The 25,190-nt window shown below is 37.2% G+C and overlaps 2 protein-coding genes across 4 annotated transcripts; one reads left to right on the top strand and one right to left on the bottom strand.

Moving 5' to 3' along the window:
- The first annotated feature begins 3,608 nt into the window (after positions 1 to 3,608).
- LOC137404547 (stomatin-like) lies at positions 3,609 to 10,784 on the top strand. 3 transcript variants are annotated; one of them, XM_068090777.1, is made up of 8 exons: positions 3,609 to 3,770; positions 6,682 to 6,773; positions 7,749 to 7,831; positions 8,660 to 8,804; positions 9,234 to 9,348; positions 10,120 to 10,198; positions 10,304 to 10,491; positions 10,611 to 10,784. In XM_068090777.1, exons 1-8 carry the CDS (start codon positions 3,718 to 3,720, stop codon positions 10,693 to 10,695), a joined length of 840 nt encoding a protein of 279 aa, XP_067946878.1. In that variant the 5' UTR covers positions 3,609 to 3,717; the 3' UTR covers positions 10,696 to 10,784. The 3 variants fall into 3 exon arrangements, with proteins under 3 accessions (XP_067946878.1, XP_067946877.1, XP_067946876.1); XM_068090776.1 differs by having other exon boundaries at positions 3,648 to 3,770; positions 6,591 to 6,773; XM_068090775.1 differs by lacking the exon at positions 3,609 to 3,770 and having other exon boundaries at positions 6,165 to 6,773.
- Positions 10,785 to 11,096: 312 nt separating this feature from the next.
- Positions 11,097 to 23,147, bottom strand: LOC137405331 (protein STPG3-like). The gene is made up of 6 exons (XM_068091560.1): positions 23,035 to 23,147; positions 18,545 to 18,747; positions 13,228 to 13,278; positions 12,435 to 12,523; positions 11,656 to 11,902; positions 11,097 to 11,262 (listed from the first exon to the last, which is right to left on the bottom strand). Exons 1-6 carry the CDS (start codon positions 23,145 to 23,147, stop codon positions 11,132 to 11,134), a joined length of 834 nt encoding a protein of 277 aa, XP_067947661.1. The 3' UTR covers positions 11,097 to 11,131.
- Between the last annotated feature and the right edge of the window lie 2,043 nt (positions 23,148 to 25,190).

Genomic DNA, 25,190 nt, shown 5'->3' with positions numbered 1-25,190 from the left:
TTTGTTTACTAGTTGTGAGCTTGCATCATCATACAAAGTTAGCAACAATGAAACAGATCGCTATTAAATCGTATGCTTGCCATAAAACCTGGGCTATTTACATGTAGATTTAGCAACGTTGATGTCTAACGATTTTCTTTAGTTTTTCATCAATAAACAAAGATTATGCATAGACATATCATTGGCAAACAACCATGACCTCATATTGATAGTAGAGTACCTGAACATTGAATAAAATCGTAGAAGGGCCTCCTATATAGGTACCAAAGAAAAAATAACTTCACAAAGAAATTTAGGCTTCAGATTCAACTACTACTTTTACCGTCAATCTCCCGCTTTTTTTACTCAACTACTTGGCAAGTATGGCTATCTGGCTTTAAAGAATTTGACCTACCACCGAGTCGGCTGTCTCATAAAAGAGGGAAGCCTGCTAATGTTTACGATGTAAAAGGAGCCCGTCGAGTAGAAGTTGGCAGAGCGCAAGAGCTTCATTTTATGCAGTTGTCTGTTAAGCATACTAACACTGTGACTATGTATATAAATATCAAAGTTTTTCATAGTCAATGTCTGCCTGTTCAGATATCTGTCTAATTATAGCTATTAAAATCTTGTATTGAAAAACTTGCTTTTTGCTGTATTTGAACTAACAAAAATTGCAACCACAATTTTCTATACTTGCTTCTAACCACGAAGCTACAGTATTCTTACAATTTTAGCGCTCTTATCATTTACCGTATAGCCCTTTCTCGATTGCACTTGCTAAATAAAAAGTTAATTGATACATTGCGCCCACAGGTTACGATGCCCCTATAATTACTAAATGTTTTTTGCCCAAGTCTATGAAACAGGATGCTTTATCAGAATTTTTCGAATAGAGCAAATTTGTGTTCCCGAAATATGATATCAACAAAAATTTCTCTCGAAGTTAAAATTTGGCAATTGTTGTACTAGTTACAATGAAATAAAAAAATGTCAATATGCTATTCTCCAAAATATCTCCCACAACGCTGAAAAGAGATATAGATAAAACGACCGCTATTTTAAACACGGAACAGAGAAACGAGATCGTCCATGACCCAGCAAAAGACTACTACTGTTAGTTTTATGATTATATGGATAATAGGCAGTTATTTCATTGTTAGTTCTTGTATTTTATCAATAAATTAGCTAAAATGCCATTTCTTTGTACAAGTCTTATAAACTGACCTAGATGTGGATCTTGAATGCATCAGATAACACAAAAACATAGATAATACGTATTTGGGGGATAACTCCGAAATAGACATAACATACACAACACGTCAATTTTCTCAAAAGTAATAAGTCCGGAAAGATATAATTCAGTATTCTGAACATAAACACATTAGTAATCATGATATATAATCTTTAGAAGCTCAATTATGATTGAAAGGAAATGGCTGATGTGCGAACCCAAAAATGTTGCAAAATTATGACATGCCCCTGAATATCTCCGAAAAACCCCTGATCATACAGTGAGGTAGGGTTTAAAATTTGGATATACAACGCCAGCAATATGTTTGGCATAACACATGAAAAAAAGAAGATTTGGATCAACAGTTGTTAAAGTATGTATGCTAACATTTTGATATACGCTACAACGAAAAAGCATACAAAACTCCCTTTTACCCCGTTTACGCCCCTGTAGAGTTTTATACGCCACTGGTACAGAAAAGTTATTTGCAGAATCAAAATTAGTGAACTCTCAGCTTTCCAATGGTATATGGGGCATAAAGTTCTCTTCAATGAGCAAAAAACATACCTTGGCTCCCCCACTATCTCAATGATTAGCTATTTTCAGTGAGTAGTTTTTTCCTTGAAGTATGATGGTCTAAAACTTGTGGAGAATATTCTGCCTATGATGATTATAAAGAGTGTTTCAGTATTCCTGTTCATTCTTATGAACAGCCTGAGTTTTTATGTAACTTGGTTACATAAAAACTCAGGCTAAAGACCAATTATTGTTCATGACAAGCTTTAGCCTGCATTCCCTAATTTATGCACATTTTTCAAGAGAAATTCCATATTTAAAGCAATTTTGATCTCTTCAAATCTATTCCATCTATTGTGAGTGAGGTCTTGAGATACTGGCATGTTACTCCTTGAGATACTGGCATGTTACTCCTTGAGATACTGGCATGTTACTCCTTTTTATCAACTGTGGCAATTAGTTAGTATGTAGCAAAAATTTTATCAATAACAAAACTCCTAAACTATAGGACGAGCGTCATTCCTTCCGTTCAAAACAGAATTGCAAACCTGAGCTTTTAATGAAGAGATTTTTTAACCCACCTGTAATTTACCACCAACTACCACTCTTTGTTGTAAAGAGACTAAAGATGTTTAGAGTCACTACTCAAAGTACTTGGCGAGCACATAATTTATGTTTCACAAAGTTAACACTTGAATATTAAGTATAAAACGAACCACCGGCATGAGTTTTTTCCATAGTCTGTCTCCTAGCCTCAACTGTGATCTCACTATGTTTAACTTTTGACCCCATTGTACTAATTGTTCAAGTGGAGAGCGAAGTATATCACAAGGTTATTACACGACGTGTAACAGCAGTTACCCAGATACTATCGCATTGCTTGCTGATTGTTAGTATCACCAAGCGCAAGGTTGTGTGCGGCGTTAAAAGTGTTTTCCTAAAGTTTAGATAAAAGCCCAAAAACTCAAGCATTATAAGGTCTACGCAAACAGTCCGCAAGTAGCAGTGAAACACGAGTATATTAGTAATGTAAAATGTATTTTTATAAGTTCCTAACAAGTTGATAGACATACTCAAAGTTTCTAACAATATACAGTTCTTAAAGGAAGTGTTACAGCAACAATCTATGCTTTTGTGAAAGTCATTACCGGGCAGACAACTTCAGTTTAATCAAAGTATTTTCTCATAAAACAATTATAATCGTTTGGCGAATTTGCTGACAAGCAGTGGCACAAAAATGTGTCTCGTCATTCTGGTTATGTAACCATCTGGCTGTTTGACTAATTAGAAAACACAAAGCTTTCAGCAACGGATAACTGAGTAAAAATATAATGCTATCGGCAGAACATAATCTTCAGCTGATTCTGTTGCCTAAAGTTCTTAGAAAACTTAGTTCAAAATTCATTACAAAAACAATTCGTAACAAGACTATAATATAATAATATAATTATTGTTACTGCAGTAATTCAGTGGCTAACAAATTTTTATATTCTATTACTGTTTTATTTGTGTCAAACTTATTTAAATGTGACAAAAACAGCTTCAAAACACTCAGTTTTTATCTGCACTATAAATATGAAAACAACGCGACTTTTCATTTTTCTACTATACATATGTATATGAGGTACATGTAGCCTACATATGTTTAGTATGTATATAAGATACATGTACCTCATATACATATGTATATGAGGTACATGTATTGGGGAGCAAGTACAACCGGTCGTCATCAGCATTTCACTAGGCCATCATGCAAAATGCATGCCAACAAAGACAGATCAATAATAGGTTTTGACATGAAGTTAAACGTGAAGACACTATTATTATTATTATTATTACTATTAAAGTTTTTCTTCACAGTCGTGTGGTGGTAGGTGACTGGTTGTAGTCCATGTTGAGTCCGAGTCTTACCAAAAGGCCAAGGGATCCAAAATCTTCCTCAATTCCTCTAAGAGAGGACCTTCCTCAATATGTGAGCTGTTCCTAAGATGGCTGTCTTCTGTATAGTCTCGAAAGACATGTTCACTCCCACCTCAACCAGGTATGCTATATGCCTCATTGATATTCTTCCGAGTGCACCAATTACTATTGGTACTATTACCTTCCACAATCTGTTTATCTCGAACCCGATCTTTTCATCTTCCTTCTGTACTACCCTTGTGTCTCCAGGTATTGCTATGTCTATGACCTGACATTGTTTGGTTTCTTTGTTTATTAGTATCAGGTCTGGTCTTCTAGCTTCAATAACCTTGTCTGTCTTCACATTGAAGTCCCATAGCAGCTTCACTTTCTCATTCTCCAATACAGCTTCTGCACATAGGTCGTACCATGTTTCTGCGTGGGGCAACTCATATTTCTTGCATATGCTTCAGTGCACTGCACTGTCCACTTTGTCATGCTGCCCTTTATATTCTATCTGTGCGATCTTACTGATCTTACTGCATTCTTACTGCACATCTTATTAACTATGCAAGACACTGTTTCATCTTTCTGCTTGCGCAATCTGCATTTCGGATCGTTTGTTGACTTTTCTATTTTGGCCTTGCTAGAATAGAAATTAACAATAATAATAATAACTTATTATTATTGTATAAAATGGTTATACATGTAATTCTTTTAGGAGTAAATAGTTGCATTCTGTTAAAACCAGCTACCACAAGTTCTTACGATCATTATGTCTTGTCTCACCAAGTGCTACTGGTCTGTTCTTTGCTTTTTGACGAATTAGATTAAAGATTATTAGTCATCTTCCATCTATAAAATGGTCTATATAGAAAAATCATTGCTATATGTACTCCCTTAGACATCTATACAACTATTCCTCTAGTAAGGTACAAGTCAAAGTTCATTGCTACATATACTTCCTTAGACATCTATACAACTATTCTTCTAGTAAGGAACAAGTCAAAATTCATTGTTATATATACTTCCTTAGATATCTATATAATTATTCCTCTAGTAAGGTACAAGTCAGAGTTCATTGTTATATATACTTCCTTAGACATCTATACAACTATTTCTATATTAAAATGCAAGTCACAATCTTGCATTGCTTGTCATGGCTGTGAGGTTAAGTTTTGGACACATGTAGACGAACTGCCAGCGATGGATACTGGTCGATATGCTTATTAGATGTTAAAAGAGTAGCGACACTAGAGATCCAGTTTCTGAGTGTCTATAGTATGTCGCACTTGACTACTCCTAACTTATGAATCACTTTATCTATATATCTATGTAAACTTCAATGTTATATATCACAGTGAGGAAATAATATTTCCCAAAGAGAAATAATATTCCATGTATTTGCTTGAAACGTATTGCGCAGTAGAGGTTATCACATGACTATAAGGATGCTTTAAGAATAGGTGGATGAGCAACCTGAATGCGTGGAATGTGCTGTGAAGATATTCACTAGCGACAAGCGTCTCTAAATACTTATAACAACATTACTTGATCTTAGAAGGCACTATTTACTAGTATTTAGTAGCGACGATAGAAAGCCAATAGTTGGGGAGAGCATCTAGTGATGCCGCTGTTAGCCAAGCGAATCTGACCAAAGTTGTGATGCAGCACCATCGTTCAAGGGAAACAACCCTCTACAACAATAATCCTTCACTTATCTCGTTCTCCAGGATTGATCCTCATCTATGTAACAAATGATTATCTTATTCAGTTTAGCAGCTCTACATTTCATTGATAAAACTGCTTAGTTTACGATTGTTCATGACAGAGTGGACAGCATTTGGTAGCCATTGTCTTATGGGTATGCACTGTAAAGGTGGTTAGGTCCCATTTCTGTGTATTTATCTTCACGCTCTCGACACAACTCCCACCTGATGAAATAATTGTTTTTAATGGACTAATGCTTAGCTCATGTAAAGACAAATCTCGACTGAAACTTTGTCGTAAAATTTGTATTAGTCAGTGTGATGGATGTGTTAAGGTTTCATAGCTATACTATAGCTATACTATACTAATAGCTATAGGTCACGTGATATTAAGTTCCATCAAATTGTTAAGAGAGAGGATCGGTATTATTAGATAATTATAATTTTTTTCATCTTCCTAGTGACTGAAACTAATTTTATGCTGTTATTCAGTTGCTTGCAGGAATGTAACGATGTTCAGGCTCGCGCGGGAAACATTTAGCTTGCAATATCACTGGGTGAATCGATAAGTCTGGCAAAAATGACCAGAACAATTTTAGCGCGATGTAACGGTGAAGACAACATTAATGTTTCAATTCATCTTTGGTTCCGTTGGCAACTTGTCTTTGTATGAACAAGACGTGAGGATTAACAAGCATCCAGAGATGTCATATACCTAATAACCTAGTTTTATCTATTCTTCAAATGTCACCCGGTGAAGGCAAGTATGGCATTTGTGAATGTTTAGTGATTCAGTCGGTCGGGTTATGTTTTTAATGTTCTGCGCTTCCCTTGTCACAATTATAAAAACCAATGAGGAGTAGAAGATATCCGCTAACCTCTGTGGGCTTAAAAATATACAGCTTTTGATGATGTCACTCTTTTACACATTTTTGTTGTCCAATCGAAATTCTTTATATAGGTAATAAGCACAGTTTCTAAATTTTTGTTAAAAGAAAATTACAGAGAGCAAACAAATGTGACCAAAGCAGATGGCCGAACCTGGCATATTTGTTTCCAAATACCAAGATGAAGGTAGTAGAAAGTTCCAAAGGATTTATTTTACTAGTTTGAATAACATTTCATGTCTCTTGTCTCTTCTCAGTTCCAGCATCAATGCTGAGTTTATTGTGTCTCCTAATAACGTTGTAAGGTGTTTTGAGAGATATAATGTTTAGATTATGATAAAAAGAGATTTACTGCCATAATTGTAGGCGCCAAAACCTCAGATGATGAATGCGTGTGTATGGGTTATATTCTCATGGGAATATCATATCTCCTCGTTTTGGTCACCTTGCCTTTCAGCCTCTGCGTCTGCATCAAAGTCGTACAGGAATACGAGCGAGCCGTCATGTTCAGGCTAGGTAGAATTAAAATGGGAGGGGCCAAAGGTCCAGGTGAGCATGTTTATATATCGCATGATGTCTATAAGTAGATTACAGAAACTGTCTTACCTTATATTGTGCAAGGCATATGTACTTTGCTTTCTAGAGCAACAGTGGTAAAAATGAAGCAACAACTTTTTGTAGTATGTCTAAAAAGGCTAATTAATGTATACAATGCTTCAATATCTAACAAAAAGCATTGAAAAATATTTTATGATTGTTCAAACTTGCCTTGCTGATTAACAAGCCAAACACTCTCAATAGTTCATGAAAGGCATGAAATAGGTGACTCACTTTAATGTTATTACACAAGTTTGTATTGATTACATGAGAGAAAGAGCAATTGTTGCAGAGTTTAGACAATCTCACCAGTTTTAAAAATAAGACAGTCATTTTACACTTGAGTTTATAAAGAAATACTAATAACTGCAGCAGAGCGGGACAAATGAACGCTGTTGGTTAGACTGCAACCGATCAATAAAAAATTAATTTGTTTGTGTTAGGATTATTTTAGTGTAACCTGATCCAAAGCTTTATCATCACATTTCGTTTATTTGTCCCCCTCGAAATCATCTTGCTATCAGAGTACTATATCAAGCCTCAACATGGCTTCTTAAACTATGTTTCTATCATGTAAATCATTGATTTATGGTGAGTGCTACACATTCTCACAGTCTATCTAGCCATCTGAACACGCGTTGATTGCCAGGGATCGAATGGTTGCAATAAGTGCTGCACCCTTAGAAATTTGCAACTCATGCAAGTTTATGGAAGGCAAAGATAATTCCCAATTACAAATGTCTTTGACAGTTACCGAGCCTTTTTTGATTTAAAAGAAGGCTTTATAAAAACTTTTTTAATTCAATGAAGCAGGACATGTTTCTATAAGCAGTTGTCTGCTCAATACCGCAAGATATTTCAAAATAGGAAGCAAATGCCAAATCAAAATAAAATACATCTTGCTATTATTGCATTTACTAATTGTAGGTCTTTTTTTCATCCTGCCATGTGTGGACGACTACAAAGTAGTGGATATGAGGACAATATCATTTGATGTGCCTCCACAAGAGGTACTTAAGTTTATAAATATATATTAACTAGGTGAATGCCCGGCATTGAACGGGTAATAAAAAAGTTTTTGCACAGAAAGTTTACTTTTGATCAACATATACAACATTTACAATTTTAACATTAAAATGAAGTGTTTGTTTATTTCTGTGTACTGTGGTTATTGCTATGTAATTCATACTGTACTGGTTGCAGTGCCTACAATAGCTCTAAACTGATTGCAAGTCTTGCTGTCCATGTGAGTTAAAGCATTTTTCTTCTGGCCAACAATTCGAGCATAATGCTAGAATTGTGTTAGTTAAAATGTTAAGCGTGAAGCCATAAAGGATTGGCATGTGTAATGAGTATGTGCACAATTTGTCCCATAGTATAGCCAGTTGGACAGCTTAGTGTATTGACTAAATGCCAGTCTGCAGAATGGAGGTTTGATGTTCAAATCCAGTGCACAGCAGATTTTTCATTCCTTAAACTTTGTTGCTATAGCTGGACACACAGACAGACGCACCAACAAAAAACAAACAGACAGTTAGATTTATAATTATATATAAATAGAAAAAGATAGATGTAACAACTAAATTAATGGTTCTGTTGATGGAATTACACTGAGCCAAAAAGGAGTACACATGTTAAATTTTAAAAACACACTTTCATTAAGTGGTTTGACCTGACTTATTATTTTATGGTCCTATGCTATAATAGCAACCAACCTCAGTCAGAATATCATAGACAAATGACAGTAGTGAGGAGTTGCCTGCCCGATGAATAATTTCATATGAGACAAGGTAGCCCACAGATGTCGGTCATAGGCCAATCAATCCTCTATTATACAGATACTGACCAAAGACTCCGTGACAGTAGCTGTTGATGCTGTCGTCTACTACAGAGTGTTTAACGCCACCATATCTGTAACCAATGTTGAGGATTCAAACAGGTCGACTCGCTTGTTGGCACAGACGACTCTCAGGAATGTTCTTGGTAATATATTGTATTCCTCTTGGGGCATTACCTTATTGGCTAATCAGCGTGTCAGCTGCTTATCTTACTACCTTATTGGTTGATCACCATGTCAGTTGTCTATCCTTTTACCTTGTGCAGCACTGTGTATCAGCTGTGCAACACTGTATACCACCTGTGCAACACTGTATACCACCTGTGCAACACTGTATATCAACTATGCAACATTGCGTATCAGCTGTGCGACAATGTATATCAGCTGTGCAATACTGTATATCAGCCAAGCAACACTAAACCAAAAAAGGCAGAGCAGTTTCTATGATTATTGTAGTTTTGGTTGACAGAACTTGCAATACATGTTGAGTTTCTACTATTCAAAAGTTTGCCACCGTTTGACTTGAACCTGCCAACTAATGTAAGTACCAAGTCCTAGTCTATCTATCACTGCAGGCACTAAGAATCTGTCCCAAGTTCTGATTGAAAGAGAGGAGATAAGTCACAGCATGCAATTAAATTTGGATGAGGCGACTGATCCCTGGGGTATTAAAGTTGAGCGGGTAGAGATGTAAGTATGAGACAAGTGAGACAACTCCCGCTATATCTAGAGTTTTGTTCAATAAGCAAGACCAAAATTCCATCGATGAGCTTCTCTATATGCTTAGACTTCTCTTTCTTTACACTAAACAGTTTTTTTTGAAAGCCGAGAAATAATTATTGGCCATCTGGAATGATAAGAAATAAGACAACTCCTATTATACCTGTAGAGTCTTGTTACATAAGCGAGACCAACTTTTGGTCACATAGAATGATGAAGGGAGTGAGTTGATTCGTTTTTGATATTACTGTTTTAAGCTATTAGTTGAGTATTTTAAAACATACAACAACTTGCCATGTAGAATTTCTTAGTAGCCATTGTGCTGATTTAAAAACTGTTGTTATCAGGCACTCAGTGCGCATTATAAACATCAGGTTTTTTGTTTTAGTAAATCTATGTGCTAGTCCCAATCTAGTTTATCTGGTTAAAAATTGGAGCCGTTATGAGAATCTTGGCCGCAGAGAATAGTATAAACCTGTTGTTTTTGTAGCATTTACATACATAGGGTATCTTTGTCACTTATTACGATGTTTCTATTAGCATATATCGGCAACTCTGGTGCCGGTTTCACATGTTACGTGTATGTATTGACACAAGCTCTGGCAGCCCTCTCAACTGGATAGAGTAGCAAACACCTCTCAAGTACATGCAATGAAATTTGACACCACATCAAATTCAACTGTTCTAAATGCAGTTCAACATACAGCTTGTCTTTAAAAAAGGAAATTATATACTTTATAGAAAAGATGTGAGGCTGCCTGTAATGCTGCAAAGGGCAATGGCTGCAGAGGCTGAGGCCTCAAGAGAAGCTAAAGCTAAGGTAACACCTGATACTTGCTTATAGACGAGACACAATCCTCTTTAACATTTTGTATCCAATCTGAAGGGTGACCAACTGTGTCTAATATTACATGGGCATTCTTAGGTGATCGCTGCCGAAGGTGAGCAATCGGCAGCAAGAGCTCTCAAAGAAGCGGCGGATGTTATAAATTCATCACCGTCAGCTCTCCAGTTGAGGTACTTGCAAACACTAAATACGATTGCTGCGGAGAAGAATTCCACTATCATCTTTCCTCTTCCTATGGACCTTCTCGGCAAAGTGACTGGCTCACGGTATGCTATCTAGTTTGGTCCTACTACATGCAAATAAATGCGAAGTTGTTGACCCACGGTATTCATAGATGTTAGTAGCAGAAGTGACAAACTGAAGCAATGTTATTTGTTGTAGATAGGCGGAGCCGCAGCAGCAGCCCGAACACACTAGACTTGAGCGTTAGTTCAGCAAGAAAGGAGTCCAAGCAATCCGATTACTCTTAGACCTTCATCACGCTCCAACTGACATGCGGTGAAGAGTAATTAGCTGTCTGATCTCTGACCAATAGGTACCTGTTTTATAGTTGTCTAATACACACGCAAGACATTTACTAAACGTTTAGAAATAAACTATTTTCAAATATATTTCGATTTATCAAAGCAGTTTTTATAAAAATAATTCAAAATAATTAGAGAAGATCATCTGATAAAAACAGCAAAGTAAATATCCTGAACACAAGGGTTTGTTATACAAGTGAGTAGATTCTATAAAAGTTCTAAGTAACTCGCATTTGAGATGCACATATAACTGGTCAAGGGCAACCTTTATGTAAGTAGGAAGAGTTTGACGCACAACATCAAAAGTAAAGGGAAGATAAACCTACCAAAGTAGGTGTACTCTAGTTGGTTTGCATAACAAACACAGCGCACCAGGGGATAGTTAGGATGAAGCAAAAGGACCTAGCAAAGGTTTGAGACCCTCTCGACTCGACCTGCTTAGGCTGAAAGAAGGTTGAGAGCGTTTTACAAAAGTTAAACTCGGGCTGTAAGCAGCTGGCCCAGGACTCCTGTCTACAATCAAAAGTTCGCTTTTAATACGCGAATAGAATGTTGTAAACAACAGATGCATCCGGTGTGTACAATTTTTTCACAGATTAAAAAATAAGAAGGAGCTGCCAATAGAAAAAATAAGACATAAAAGAAGAACTGTTTTTCAACAAGAACCATTCACCGGGGCTGACTGTTCATTCATGAAAACATGTGATTCATTAAAAAATTGCGATGTCATTATTGAAAAAAAGGACAGAAAGAAAAGACAGAACAAAGGGGGTGCAAATATAAAAATAAAGATGATTGAAAATTCAAAAAAGAGGAGAATATAAAGGAAAACGAAAACTGTAACAAAAAAGTGAAAGCATGAGAAAGAATCTAGCAAATAGAGAGGAATAAATTACGAAATTTCACCTGGTCTGCCCCAGAGACCAAAGTTGTTAGTTTGAACGGCATGGATAACAGCAGGAGCTCGCGTGAAGACCTGACCATCAGCAAGGTCTTTTTGATAGGAGGCAGGGGATGGCTCTTGATCGGTGTCTGGTCTTACCATAGACATTTTGTACCTGTGGCCCATACTAAACACTGGATACCTAGCACGGGTGCTCTGGTGCTCACCCCCGATACGTAGCTTTTCATCATATGTAGATGGCGTAGGCCACTGGCAAGTATAGAACAAGTTACAAAACAGGATGAGAGATGTAGGCAGCGTACACAATGAGATATATTGTATTCGTAGCCTAAGGCGATTTACAATGTAGACCTAACTCTGTTACCACTAAAATCTGAGTGTTAGTAACATAGTTTGAGTGCTAGCACTATAGTCTGAGTGTTAACACTATAGTCTGACTGTTAACATCATATTCAGAGTGTTAACACCATAGTCTTGAGTGTCAGCACAATAGTCTGAGTGTTAACACCATAGTCTGAGTGTTAACACCATAGTCTGAGTGTTAGCACCATAGTCTGAGTGTTAACACTATAGTCTGAGTGTTAACACTAGTCTGAGTGTTAGCACAATACTCTGAGTGTTAACACCATAGTCTGAGTGTTAGCCCCATAGTCTGAGTGTTAGCACAATAGTCTGAATATTAGCGCAATAGTCTAAGTGTTAGCACCGTAGGCTGACAGTTAACACTATGGTCTGAGTGTTAGAAACAAACCATTATCTAGATGCTAGTTCAGGCACTCACCACATTCTCTTGACCAAAGTTAGTTTTGCTCGTCCACACCTCTGGAGACTGGTACCAGGTCTTGGACCACGATGTCCTTCCTCCTATGTCTAAATGAGAGATGTATACCTTCTGCATTAAGGTCTGTAGGATTCGTAATTGACAAACAACTAAGTAACAATTTGCTGACCTCAAATGCAGAAGGCCCAACTGAAATATCTATCACATAGGTAGCTGCAGTCTCATCATACGTCAGGAGTAAGGAAGGACAACTCTCATTCATTTGATGTCTAAACTAGTTCATCAAGGTTAAAACATATGGTTAACTAGTCTGAATACATTAAACAATTATGTCCTGCAGGTAACTTTAATCTTACTAGAATGTCACTTTTACCAGGCGACATTCATGCCATAAACTCAGTAATATCCTGAGCTGAAGTTACTCAGAATAATGACCAGCCTGTGTACTGCTCGACAACACCAGAATGATGATAACAACACTTATATGCTTTACAATAAACCAATCAGAGGCTATAAATCACTGTTACATTCTGTTCAACTCGCGAGAAAGCTTACTAATAAAAAGTGATGGGTTGAACTTCGTGTAGCTGTAAATCAGTCCAAAAAAACCAAAATCAAGTAGAAAGACATACATGCACATGTTTAGCTATAAGGATCATCCAGTAGCGGAAGGTGAACAAGAGCAGACGATTGATAGACTGAAGATACTGAAGGAGAAGTCTGCCTACGAGGATATGTACTGCACTAGTAGATTGGCTATAGCTTACTAGCTAATTACTACACATGCTTTTACCTTGTGTACAGTGTACCTGCCACTCATCACATAATCTATCAAACTCATACCCTGAAACACAGTTGTATCACGCTATACTCATACGTATATAGCACAAAATATAAATATGACGTAATTACCAATTAGGATGTCTGAAACTTTTCAAAACATGACAATTTTTTAAATACAAATAGAAAAAAATTCAAAACAAAATGTAATAATAATAAAGTTAGATAAATTGAAGTACCACAATTCAGACTATAGCTGGCATAAGTCAGAGCAAGAGTGTTTCTATCACTCAATTGACCACCAAGCCTACACTCGTGTTTCTGTGTCTTTAAATTAAGATAAAAATAGTCTATTTTTATGAATTATCATTTTATTAATTTAAATTTTAAAATAATTTAATTTTTTATATTGTTTTTATAATGCATTAGCTTTAAGTTTTTGTAACTACCACAAGTATTCATCATTGTCTTCACTCTTTAAAACATAATAAGATACAATATGTGCTTGTAAGTATAGTTGCTTCAACATACATTAGTTTTTACATTTGAGACAAACATTGAAGAAGTTTAACTTCATATCTCAAAGTCTGACTGTGATTATGGAGGAATTGTAGTAGCTGTGTGATGAGCTGCGACAAGAGAATGTTCAAATATTATTATATCATAGTAGTTTAGATAATGTTGGATTATGTTTTAGAGTTGTCTGCTCGTCTTTATTATTATTCAACTTATATTTTACCCACAATTCCTTTTCTTCTTCCCCTTGCTTGATTGTATCCTGACAATGGTGGCTGTATAATAAAAGGACTCAACTATAAATCCCTTATAATCGCGTATAAAACAATAGGTTATGGGCCCAGGAAGACTCTAATATCAAGCAAGCACCATGGATGATAAACTGTCTGTGGATAAGCTTACTACGTCCAACTATTCTACATGGAGATTTAAACTGAAACATTTGCTCATTGCAAAGGAACTTTATGAACATTGTGATGGTAGTATTGCAGAGCCAACGGAAGGTGCAGATGCTAAGAAAGCTTATATAAAACAATCACAGAGAGCTCTTAGTCATATTGTATTGGCGATCAGTGACGAATTCATATATTTGATCACTGAGTGTGAGACACCGAAAGCAGCGTGGGAGAAGCTACAGTCTCACTTCGAAAGAGACACACTAGCAAATCGGATATATCTAAAGAAACAATATTTCAGAGCTATCATGCGTGATGGTACATCTATAGAAAATCATCTAAAATATATGAAGGATATTGTAAACAAGCTCACGGCTATCAAAGCCCCGGTGAGCGAGGAAGATCAGGTAGTAACACTGTTGGGCAGCATGCCGAGTAGCTATGCAACTGTCGTGACAGCCTTAGAAGCGCAAAAGCCTGAAACCCTAACATTAGAATTTGTTCAAAACGCGTTACTCAATGAAGAGCAGAAACATGGCGTAAAAGCTGCCGAAATGGATTCTGGTGAAAGCGGCAAGTATGGAAAAACGACTTCAAATTCTGACATTGCCTTATATACCGTCGGAGATAACACGTATGAGAGAAGATGCTATAACTGCAATTCACCATTTCACGTGGTCAGAGATTGCACAGCGCAACAGAATAGTCGAGGTAACTACAATCGTGCTAACTACAATCGTGGAAACTATAGTCGCGGAAACTACAGTCGTGGTCAGGGCCGTGGTCGTGGTCAGGGCCGTGGTCAGGCGAATCAGCATGGAGCTAAATTTGTGACTGAATCCCAAGTAACTGAAATTCAAAGTGAGGAGAGTGCTTTTCTAGTAGGAGAAAATATAGCGGCAGCGAAAGAATGGCTCATTGACAGCGGGGCAACTCGTCACATGACTCCTGAAAACGGTGGTTTCAGTACATACACAAAGTTTGACCAGCCTGAGAAAGTTGCTATAGCGGACGGCAGAGTATTGGATGCCATAGGCTCAGGTAACATTACGATATCAGTGTCCATTAGCCGGAAAGTGAAAAGAAAAGCCACTCTCCACGATGTACTTCATGTACCAGATTTGAAACAGAATCTATTCTCTGTACAATCGGCCGCTAGTAAGGGTATGATAGTACAATTTGGCCACAGTAGATGTTGGGTTAAGAACAAACTCCACCAAATACATGCTATGGGAACTCTCGTTGGGAAACTTTACTACTTAGATCTGGAGTCGTCTGATCATAAAGCTAATCTAGCGTCATCGTGTAACGATATATGGCATAAGAGACTCGCTCATATCAATCCTACCAGCATCGGACTTATGAACCGTGAACAGCTTGTTACAGGTGCCGATCTGTCTAACGTAAGTGTAGGTACCATATGTGACCCTTGTGTGAAAGGTAAAATGGCTCGAAAACCGTTTATAGCTAGAGATGGTATTAAATCTACTAGAGTGCTAGAACTAGTTCATAGCGATGTATGTGGTCCAATGCAGAATAAATCAATTGGTGGCAGTAGATACTTTGTGAGTTTTATTGATGATTTTAGTAGATTCTCGCATGTGTATTTTATCAATGAGAAATCGGATGTATTTTCTGTATTTAAAGATTTTGAAGCCTTAGTGACCAACCAAACCGGCCAGCCAATCGGAACCCTTCGAACTGACGGTGGAGGGGAATACGTATCAAGCGAATTTGAAGAATACCTGCGCTCTCAAGGTATTCAGCATCAACTAGCCGTTAGATATTCACAACAGCAAAACGGTGTAGCAGAACGGTATAATCGCACTGTATGTGAATTAGCCCGCGCGTTAGTAATCGACGCCGCATTACCGAAACATTTCTGGGCTGAGGCCATTTCAACAGCTGTTTATGTTAGGAATCGTGCCCCCACTACTGCTCACCATGAGCCCACAACTCCATACCAGCAATGGTACAACTGTAAACCAGATATTAGTAATCTAAGGGTGTTTGGTTCTTTAGCCCATGCTCATGTACCAAGTGAGCTCCGTCAGAAACTGGATAATAAAGCAGAGACAATGATGTTTGTTGGCTATAGCCTTAGATCGAAAGGCTATCGTTTATATAATCCTTCTACTAAGAAAGTCGTAGTGCGCCGAGATGTTGTGATAGATGAAAATAGGTTAGGGTTACCAGAGTCCGAGACTAACCAATGTGAGAATGAAGACAACTCCGAAAAGCTGACAGTTGAATTACCAGAACCTGAAAATCACTCAGCAGTTACACGAAAATCACAGCGAAACCCCAATCCTATTGTAAGATTCGGGGTTGATGAGTATGTCAATCATGTGGCTTGCCTCACCAGCAATATAACCGAACCGCTAACAATGTCAGAGGCTATGTCTAGTCCCCAATCGAAGCAATGGATGAACGCCGCCTCCGAAGAATACACCGCATTAATCGATAATCAAACCTGGACATTAGTAAAACTACCGGCTGGTCGTAAAGCCATTGGTAGTAAGTGGGTGTTCAAAACCAAGTGCAAACCCGATGGAAGCGTGGACAGATTCAAAGCTAGATTAGTAGCCAAAGGGTATAGTCAAAAACAAGGAATAGATTACGATGAAACATTTGCACCAGTAGTGCATCGGTCATCACTTCGAGCGCTTCTATCATATGGCACGGATAGAGGCATGTTGATACATCAAATGGACGTAGTAACAGCTTTTCTCAATGGTAAAGTTTCTGAGGAATTATTTATGACACAACCTGATGGATTTGTATCGCCTGGAAATGAAGAGTTGGTATGCAAATTGAATCGCTCTCTGTATGGCCTAAAGCAATCATCACGATGTTGGAATCTAGTCCTCGATGAGTATCTGCGGCAGCTTGGCTTCTCTCCTTCGAGCGTTGAACAATGTGTTTATGTACATAACGACCATGGCGATCAAACGATATTAGCGGTCTATGTAGATGATATCGTAATCCTAAGTGACACTGATCAATCGATGAAAATAATCAAAGAATCGTTAAGTTCAAAGTTTCAGATGAAAGACCTAGGGCAACTGCAATTTTGTCTAGGTATAAACGCGGAATTCACAGACACCTCAGTGAAGCTGCACCAGAAACATTATATTCAGCAGATTCTTGAGAAGTATGATATGTCTGACTGCAAAAGTGTAGCAACCCCGTTCGCTACAGATATACAACTAGTGAAGGATGACGGCAGTAAATCTGTGGATCACACTCTATATCAATCGATCGTAGGCAGCCTTCTCTACGCATCTACAGCTACACGACCAGACATCGCACATTCTGTGGGAGTGTTGTCGAAATTCAATTCCATGCCGACCCAAACGCACCTCACTGCCGCAAAGCGCGTTCTCAGATACTTAAAAGGCACCATGGACTATGGGATTACATTCAACAAAAGTGACACACAACCCGTAGGTTATTCAGATGCTAACTGGGCTGAGAACGACGAATCTAGACACTCGATATCCGGAAATGTTTTTATGTCTAGCAGTGGGCCAATCAGCTGGTTCAGTAAACGCCAATCGACAATCGCTCTGTCTTCAACAGAAGCCGAGTATATCGCAGCTTTCGAAGCTGCAAAAGAGGCAGCCTGGCTACGGCAATTATTCGTTGACATTACTCGAGAGACATTACCACCAATAGTACTCCGCATAGACAACCAATCGGCCATCAGCATAGCAAACAACACTAACGTTAGTAAGCGCAGCAAACATATGGATATAAAATATCATTATATTCGACAAGAAGTCCAAAACCACAATATAGTCACAGAATATTGTCCAACTGATGATATGATAGCCGATATCTTCACCAAACCCCTCCCTAAAATTCGTTTCGAGAAACTTCGTGTTATGTTAAATGTGGGATAGACGCCTGGCTGGCCGATAACTAGGAACATTATTATTACAGGGTGTACGCTTCGTATTTGCATACATTATTTTGTTGTGAAATTATCAAAACTATGTGGGAGTGTTCAAATATTATTATATCATAGTAGTTTAGATAATGTTGGATTATGTTTTAGAGTTGTCTGCTCGTCTTTATTATTATTCAACTTATATTTTACCCACAATTCCTTTTCTTCTTCCCCTTGCTTGATTGTATCCTGACAATGGTGGCTGTATAATAAAAGGACTCAACTATAAATCCCTTATAATCGCGTATAAAACAATAGAGAATACTCCGCTACCAATCGGTAAACGTCACACAAACAACTTGCAGAAAATGTTAGAAAAACAATAAGATGTTGAGTCTAACAAAGAGCTCTGATCACACCTAATGGATATCGAGTCAATGAACTTCAAAATAAAAGCAAAAGTTACAATAAATCCACAGTAGGTGTACATGACTCTCAATATTGTAGCTGAAAAACTAGTGACAGACCTTTCTCTGCCCAGCAACGGGGTCTCATAGTAAAGGAGGGAGCATTAGTCTCATTTAGAGGTTTAGTAGTATGAGGGCTGTATGCCCACGGTCCGGGTGTTGTCAAATCTGTCCTTAAGGGTGGACGACTCTCAATAATCTCTTTGTATCTTACATCACAGGGAGTTTTATCAGCTACTGGCTGAAGGCGTTGTGGATCCACCCTGACAACAGTGACAAGAATTTAAGAATACGATAAGAACTATCATGATGTACTATAGTGAGAAAAATACTATTGTGTACAGCTACGTTGTCATTTCACAAGGAGAAGACAACTTTCCTTTTAACTTTTGCTTCATTATGAGCTTGCATTTTTAGTAATAGCAGCAATCATATAAGCCAGTAAGATAGTAGCAATATAATAAGATGATAAATAATATAGTAGTAGCCAGCTATAAATGGTATTATGTAATGGAAATGAAAACTGTCAATAGATCTTGGATGACCTTGAATATATAGTCAAATGACCAAAGACTGCGAGGGTGTACCCTTGCACACTTTATTGCAATATTATAATATCGCAATATATATTGTAATATATTATAATATCACTATATTCAAATTTAGTCGAACCATGTGTATTGTTAACCTTACTAAAACAAATCAATTCTTACGCATCCGCCAGTATATAAAAATTGTATTATTCACCTTTTAATTGGTATTGTTTAAGGTTTGATTGATGTTAGGAATACAAGAAAGAACATCGAATACTCATCATGAATCAACATTTTATTGAAGCAATTTCAGTAACGGATTCCAGAACTGTGCAACTAATAAAATTGCTCTTAAAACACATTTGCTTGTTTTCCATTCTGAATATTTAAAAAACTTAATTTAAAAACAGTCAACTCTTGCCAGGCCAAAAGGTACTTAACAATAATGCAACTAAATAAAGAAAAGCGCAATGCAATGAGGGGAAGAAGAGGTTCAATCAGACAAAAGAAAACAACCCCAAACATAAAACATTTGCGCCAATTTAGAGAATATTATTTTAAAATGAATTAAAATTTTTTAGATACAAAACTTACATCCTACATTTAAGTAAACATCATTTCTATTAAATACAAATAAAACAGTTTATAATGGGAAGAAAACTTTAGGTATTTAAACTTGCAATCATTACAAGTTGACTTGCAACTTCCAACGTGACAACTAAGCAACACAGGCTCAAAGAAAAGTGCAACCTGAATGATAATTTTAACGTTCAACAGATGAAATAAAACTAACAGAAAGCTTTCAAAGATGATCTCCTATGAGCTCATCATGGACGATGAAGAACCAAGAGAATGTTGCACTGAAAATGACATATCGGGGACCAATTGTGTTGGCTCTGATTAACAAAAGAACCAAATGCTATGTACAAGATATGCTTTCTAGATATTCAAAAATAATAACTTTTATTAAATTTGGCTTGAAAGATTCGAGGTGTCAAATGTCATATAATAAGAAACCTCAAGGTTTGCATATCTATTCTTACTTACGCGTGGATTATTTCAGAGTAACATAAAAGCGGACAATACAAAATATCCATAAGGTGTACAGAAGAGTGTAATGGATAAACTAAATACTTGTAATGGTTAAGTTTTGTTGGCAGCTTTCGTCTCGGCAGCAAATATCTTCCAGATTTTCTGCCACGCGTATCTAAAGCTGGATTAAAAGTGCTGCTTTTTACGACAGCACTGGAAGCTGAGCAGTGTCTCTCTGGCACATCATGGGAAGCCATCAATATCCAGGGCAGCTACATTTATGTGTCAGCCATGGCTCCGAGGTATCGCTTGGTCTAAAACTGGATAATTATGAAATGAATGACAGCGCATTGCTAAGTGTTTGTCAAGGGGCTGAGCTATGTAGAGAACTATGGGTAGTGTCCGATTCATGAGCAACCCTTTTAGCAACCCTATTATTTCCTTATTTTTTTCATAATTTCTTAAGCTACTATTCAAGTATTAGCTAGTGTGAGACCTGTAAGTAGCTTCTCAACTAACAAAAAATGTTAGAAAATTAGACCACAGATCTAAAAACTGTTTCATAAATTACTCACAACTATTACAATAGTAATTGAGAGATCATATCGTGAAAACATAAAAATTTTACATAAACATAAAAGTAAAAAATTCCAGAACAGACACCGACAGTCGATATCTAGTCACAAATTGACTTTTGATTAGTTTCTATGAGGGCTTCACCGACTCTCGGGAAGTGAGGCTTCTAAGATCTGAGTGATACTGGTTTAGAGCTTAGTACACGCTTGACTGTGCAGTTACAAATATGTACATTTTACCACCTAGTTTCTGTTGTAGCTAAGCAAAAAAAAAGTTTTTTCTACACAAGCAGGTTGACAATACGAAGCAAGCAAAGACCAGGTAAAGACTGACAATAGTTAATTTGCTCAGATGAAGTTTTTCATACTACTGCAGATGAATGCTACTGAAAGAAGTCTTAAGCAGACCTGCCAACCCAAGAGTGGGGCAATGCGTGAGATTTGGTTTTGGGGCAATTGATGTATCAATGATAGTATGTATAAAATTGTGGAAATTGGGGCAAAAATCTCACGCATTCTCATTTTTTCTTTGGGGTGATTGCGTGAGTCTCACGCCAAATGCGTGAGAGTTGGCAGGTCTTAAGGCTAGATATTGGTCCAATCTTTGCACTCATGGTACTGATCGATCAGATACAGCTGCTCTAATTACAGCAAGTATAATCTCCCTCTCACTACCAAAAACTTTATGTTGTATACAAAACAATAGAGATGGAAAATTGTATTCATATGATTAATATATTTTAAATGTTTTGCTTATTGTGGTTTTTACAAGTAATCTTCACATGTTCATATTAACTTTGTTTTAATGGCACCTGATCAGCAATAGTTTCCTTGTCGCAATTTCTTTAAAATTGCTACGTAGGTCTTTATGATCTTCTAGAGAGAAAACTTAGCACAATAAAATATAGATATTTCTTCTTGGATATCTTCGGCATAAGTTGTCTTATTTCAAAAGGTACAAACCATTGCCACAAAGTGAGTATGTGTGTTTTAAAATTTATGGTCAGTGCCGACTCAGCTCAACTTCTGACAGAATCATCAGAAATCATCGCTACTAAAGATTCTATTTGATATTTTGCAGAGTAGTTCAGTGTTGACAGTTGATGCTGTCTAATGCATTTACAATTCGTTCTAAAAAACTACTTGATGGCTACATAGCAGAAGACAATGTTTATAATGCTGATCCTATCCTGTTATATACCGTGGTGATTCGTGAATCGCCTTTTTAGTCAGTAAACACCTGTCAACCTGTAAGGACTGTTTCATTTGCACATATTAGAAACCAGTGATTTACTAATATTGTATCATTTTGAAATAGGTTACCTGACTTACGAATTACTTTTAAATATTACTAACTGTACTCAACAACTAGACTCTCCAAGTAGTCACTCAATATAATTTTTAGGTAAAAATATTAATGTCGATCAAGCTCAATAATACCCTAATCTCTCTGTATTGCAAACCGAAAAACTTACGATGCAGTCGATGCTTTCGATTTTTGCAGTCATTTGCAAAATTATTACAAAAAAATACCACAACGTAAAAATAACGTTAACTGTGAATTAAATAGATAACCGTTATATTTGAAAACAGAAATGATTAAATCAGCAACCTGATACTGGGATGTTTTTGTAAATATAGGTAGTAAGAGGAAATCATCCAAGCACTTTAATCTGCACTATAATTTGCTGCGTTGCTGAGCAACACTGTGGCGATTCAACTTTTAGTCGTTAGCTTTCATCTGGTTACAAAGTAGCTATAGTACGTGTAGTAGCTGTTTATTAACGGGCAATGTTTCAAATCTTTGACGGACCGAGCCAAGCAAGCCGCAAGCATTTAGTGGATTTAGGGCAATAATTCAAATAGCCGATGAGAGCAAATTTGTAAAATAATTATTGCAAGTCCAAGAATGATAAAAAAATGTCATGAATAAGTCACACTATCATAATCGTTGGATTTCTAGATAGTAGGATAAAAAGTTGAAGTATTTTTTGGTTTCATAACTAAAAGAAACTTACAAAATAAGTTCATGAGATCATACAAAACGAATCAATAAGATTCGTTTTTAATCAAACTGGAACGAGCAAGTACGCATGCGGATATTTCAGCAGACAGCCGCGCTCGCGATATAATGCTGCACTATTTTACACGTGAGTTCTGTCATGTAAACTGTTAAATCGCGTAGCCTAAAGCTGATGCATCGTAAGTATATCGATAAAATGAATATCTCACAAAATCCAACTCAACATATGCGTTTTGATGTAATTTCTGGGAGATGATGTTTAGAATTTAAATAATTTTCATATTTGCAGAAGTGTATTGTCTCAACATTCAACTGATCCACAACATGCAAAATAACTGATTAAATTAGGTTCTGTTCTTTTATCACTTACCCTTTTCTGTTACCTACCAAGAGTAGAGCTGAAACGAGACCAAGGAATGCAGGGTCGGGCCAGACTCAGGGTCAGCAATGACGGCCAAGATCGAGTCGGGCCGGGCCAGCACGCGCGATTTTTTATTCATTTAAGGTTAAGAGATAGTACTGTAGTTCTATTACAGCCTAATGTTGTGACATCAATAACCTAAGATAAAAGAACCCTTTATCACACCAATCATTATATTTTGTGGCTTGATTTATAGATGCAATCTACAATTTATGGCTAAACATTGGTGGATCAATGCTGGGCCAATGCTATTCAATGGGTAATAGATTAATGGCATGACTTTAGCTAGAGTGTTTTTATTACAGACTTGATTTTCAACTCTGCTATTATAATCAACAAGAAGAGATTAGTTGAGAAATACTTTACAAATATAAAAATAAATAACCCAGCATAGTTGAAAGCAAAAATCCATCACTTCCTAAAACTTCTGGTATTAGTGAAAAAAACTAAAAATAAAATAAATCTGCTGAATTGAAGGTTCTTAGACGCGCTTTCAAGCTCCTCAGGATGCCTTCGTTGTAAATGCCTCAATAGTATTGAGGCGGACCCTTCTTTATAGCTTAACTTGCTTTCGTATATTGTACAAATAACTTGGTCTTTCCCTTTTGTGACTGGCTTCTTCATGAACTCCCAGACCATCGACATGTTGATTATTTCTTGCCGAAAAACGTTATGAAACCTATAGTTCAAAGACTATTGGCGCAGACTATAACATCGTCATAATTATATAAGTGTCAGATGTATTCACACAATAATCAGATTATAAATACACAACTGTACAGCTCAGCAGAGGCAATTTAAAAAGAAAGCTTACATAATAAGACAGCCTAATGTGCGACTTTCAATTCAAAACGAGGCTTGTATCCTGTCATATCTATGACAATTAATTTGTTTACAAAACCCAGCAATAAAGGAAGACAATTTCCATGTCTAGGATATTACACTTCATGTTCACGTATAAGATTTAGCTACAGTCAGTAATAAGAAATATTATCAAACACACAAATACACACATATATATATATAGATATATATATATATAGTTATTATGACATTATTACATTTTAGCCATTTACATTAGTCTAAACGCCTGTTGCGGACACTGTAAATTAAACCCTGGCAGCATAATAAACCCAGCCGCAGCTGGGAAATCTCTGTTCCAAGCATGCCTCATAATAGGGCGGGTGTGCTTTCCCTTACAAGCACTCGGGATGTCTGTACCGTTATCTCGAGTGACTCAGGCTAGGGTTTGCTCCCTTTATAGCTAATGTATGCGTTGACGGCTTAGTTCATATTATGTATTCGTTTAGATATGCCGGTAGTCTTCTGTCTCTTATCGGCCTTGTTGAGGATTCACTCTCAAGCGCACTGTCTCGACCACTCATCGGGGTGATTAGACTAGCGGGTAGTTCTCTTGCGGGCGTATCCGGTCGAACTGGTGTGTCTGGCTCCTCTCGTACTGACTCTCAACAAGCAGTGTGGGTCTGTGGTCTTGTTGGTCGCGGTCATAGCCGTAATTTTGGGCTGGTGGTAGGGTGGTTCCTCCACTATTTCCAGCTTCATCTACAACAGATAAATTAGTTTCCGGGGAGTAAAAACGTTTAACATGCGTTACATTTCGTTTCACTATTCCGCGATCCACCGACTCTAACGTCAACATGGGACCGCATACTTCTCATACTTTATATGGATCATGATGGAATGGTGTCTGGCATTTTGACTGAGTATCCCTTTTCAACAGCACTAAATCGCCCACCTCAAAGTCGGGCCCCGACTTGTTCTGATTACGTTTGACAACCATCTGATTTTTTACTTCCGCATCACGATCCCGTTCCTCCGACTCCCCAAAGATATCTTGCACCTGAGGGGACCTTTACCCGTAATTTTTGCCTTGAAAAGCATTTCTAATTGAGGTTTACCAGTGATCGAATGTGGAGTGTTTCTGTAAGCCAACAGGTATTTCCTTAACTCCCCTGCTACGTTCCTACCCTCAGCTATGGCAATCCTAACTCTCTTCATCAATGAACGATTCTGACGCTCTACCTCCTCATTAGACTCGGGCTATCGCGGTGTCAATAAATCATGCCTAATGCCCATACTTTCCATGTATCCAGCAAACTCC

This window comes from Watersipora subatra, chromosome 9, assembly GCF_963576615.1.
Source record: "Watersipora subatra chromosome 9, tzWatSuba1.1, whole genome shotgun sequence".
Lineage (NCBI taxonomy): Eukaryota > Metazoa > Bryozoa > Gymnolaemata > Cheilostomatida > Watersiporidae > Watersipora > Watersipora subatra.
This window is presented reverse-complemented; position numbering and strand designations above follow the sequence as displayed.

What these genes read in the sequence shown, in the direction of transcription:
- LOC137404547 (XM_068090776.1), top strand. Translation starts at nt 6,623, where the DNA reads ATGGGTTATATTCTCATGGGAATATCATATCTCCTCGTTTTGGTCACC. An exon ending in TTGATGTGCCTCCACAAGAG is followed by an intron (nt 7,832 to 8,659) that starts GTACTTAAGTTT and finishes TCTATTATACAG; the next exon opens with ATACTGACCAAAGACTCCGT. An exon ending in CAAGAGAAGCTAAAGCTAAG is followed by an intron (nt 10,199 to 10,303) that starts GTAACACCTGAT and finishes GGGCATTCTTAG; the next exon opens with GTGATCGCTGCCGAAGGTGA.
- LOC137405331 (XM_068091560.1), bottom strand. Translation starts at nt 23,147, where the DNA reads ATGAATAAAAAATCGCGCGTGCTGGCCCGGCCCGACTCGATCTTGGCC. An exon ending in GCAGGTACACTGTACACAAG is followed by an intron (nt 12,524 to 13,227) that starts GTAAAAGCATGT and finishes TCTCTCATTTAG; the next exon opens with ACATAGGAGGAAGGACATCG. An exon ending in TGGTCTCTGGGGCAGACCAG is followed by an intron (nt 11,263 to 11,655) that starts GTGAAATTTCGT and finishes TTTTGATTGTAG; the next exon opens with ACAGGAGTCCTGGGCCAGCT.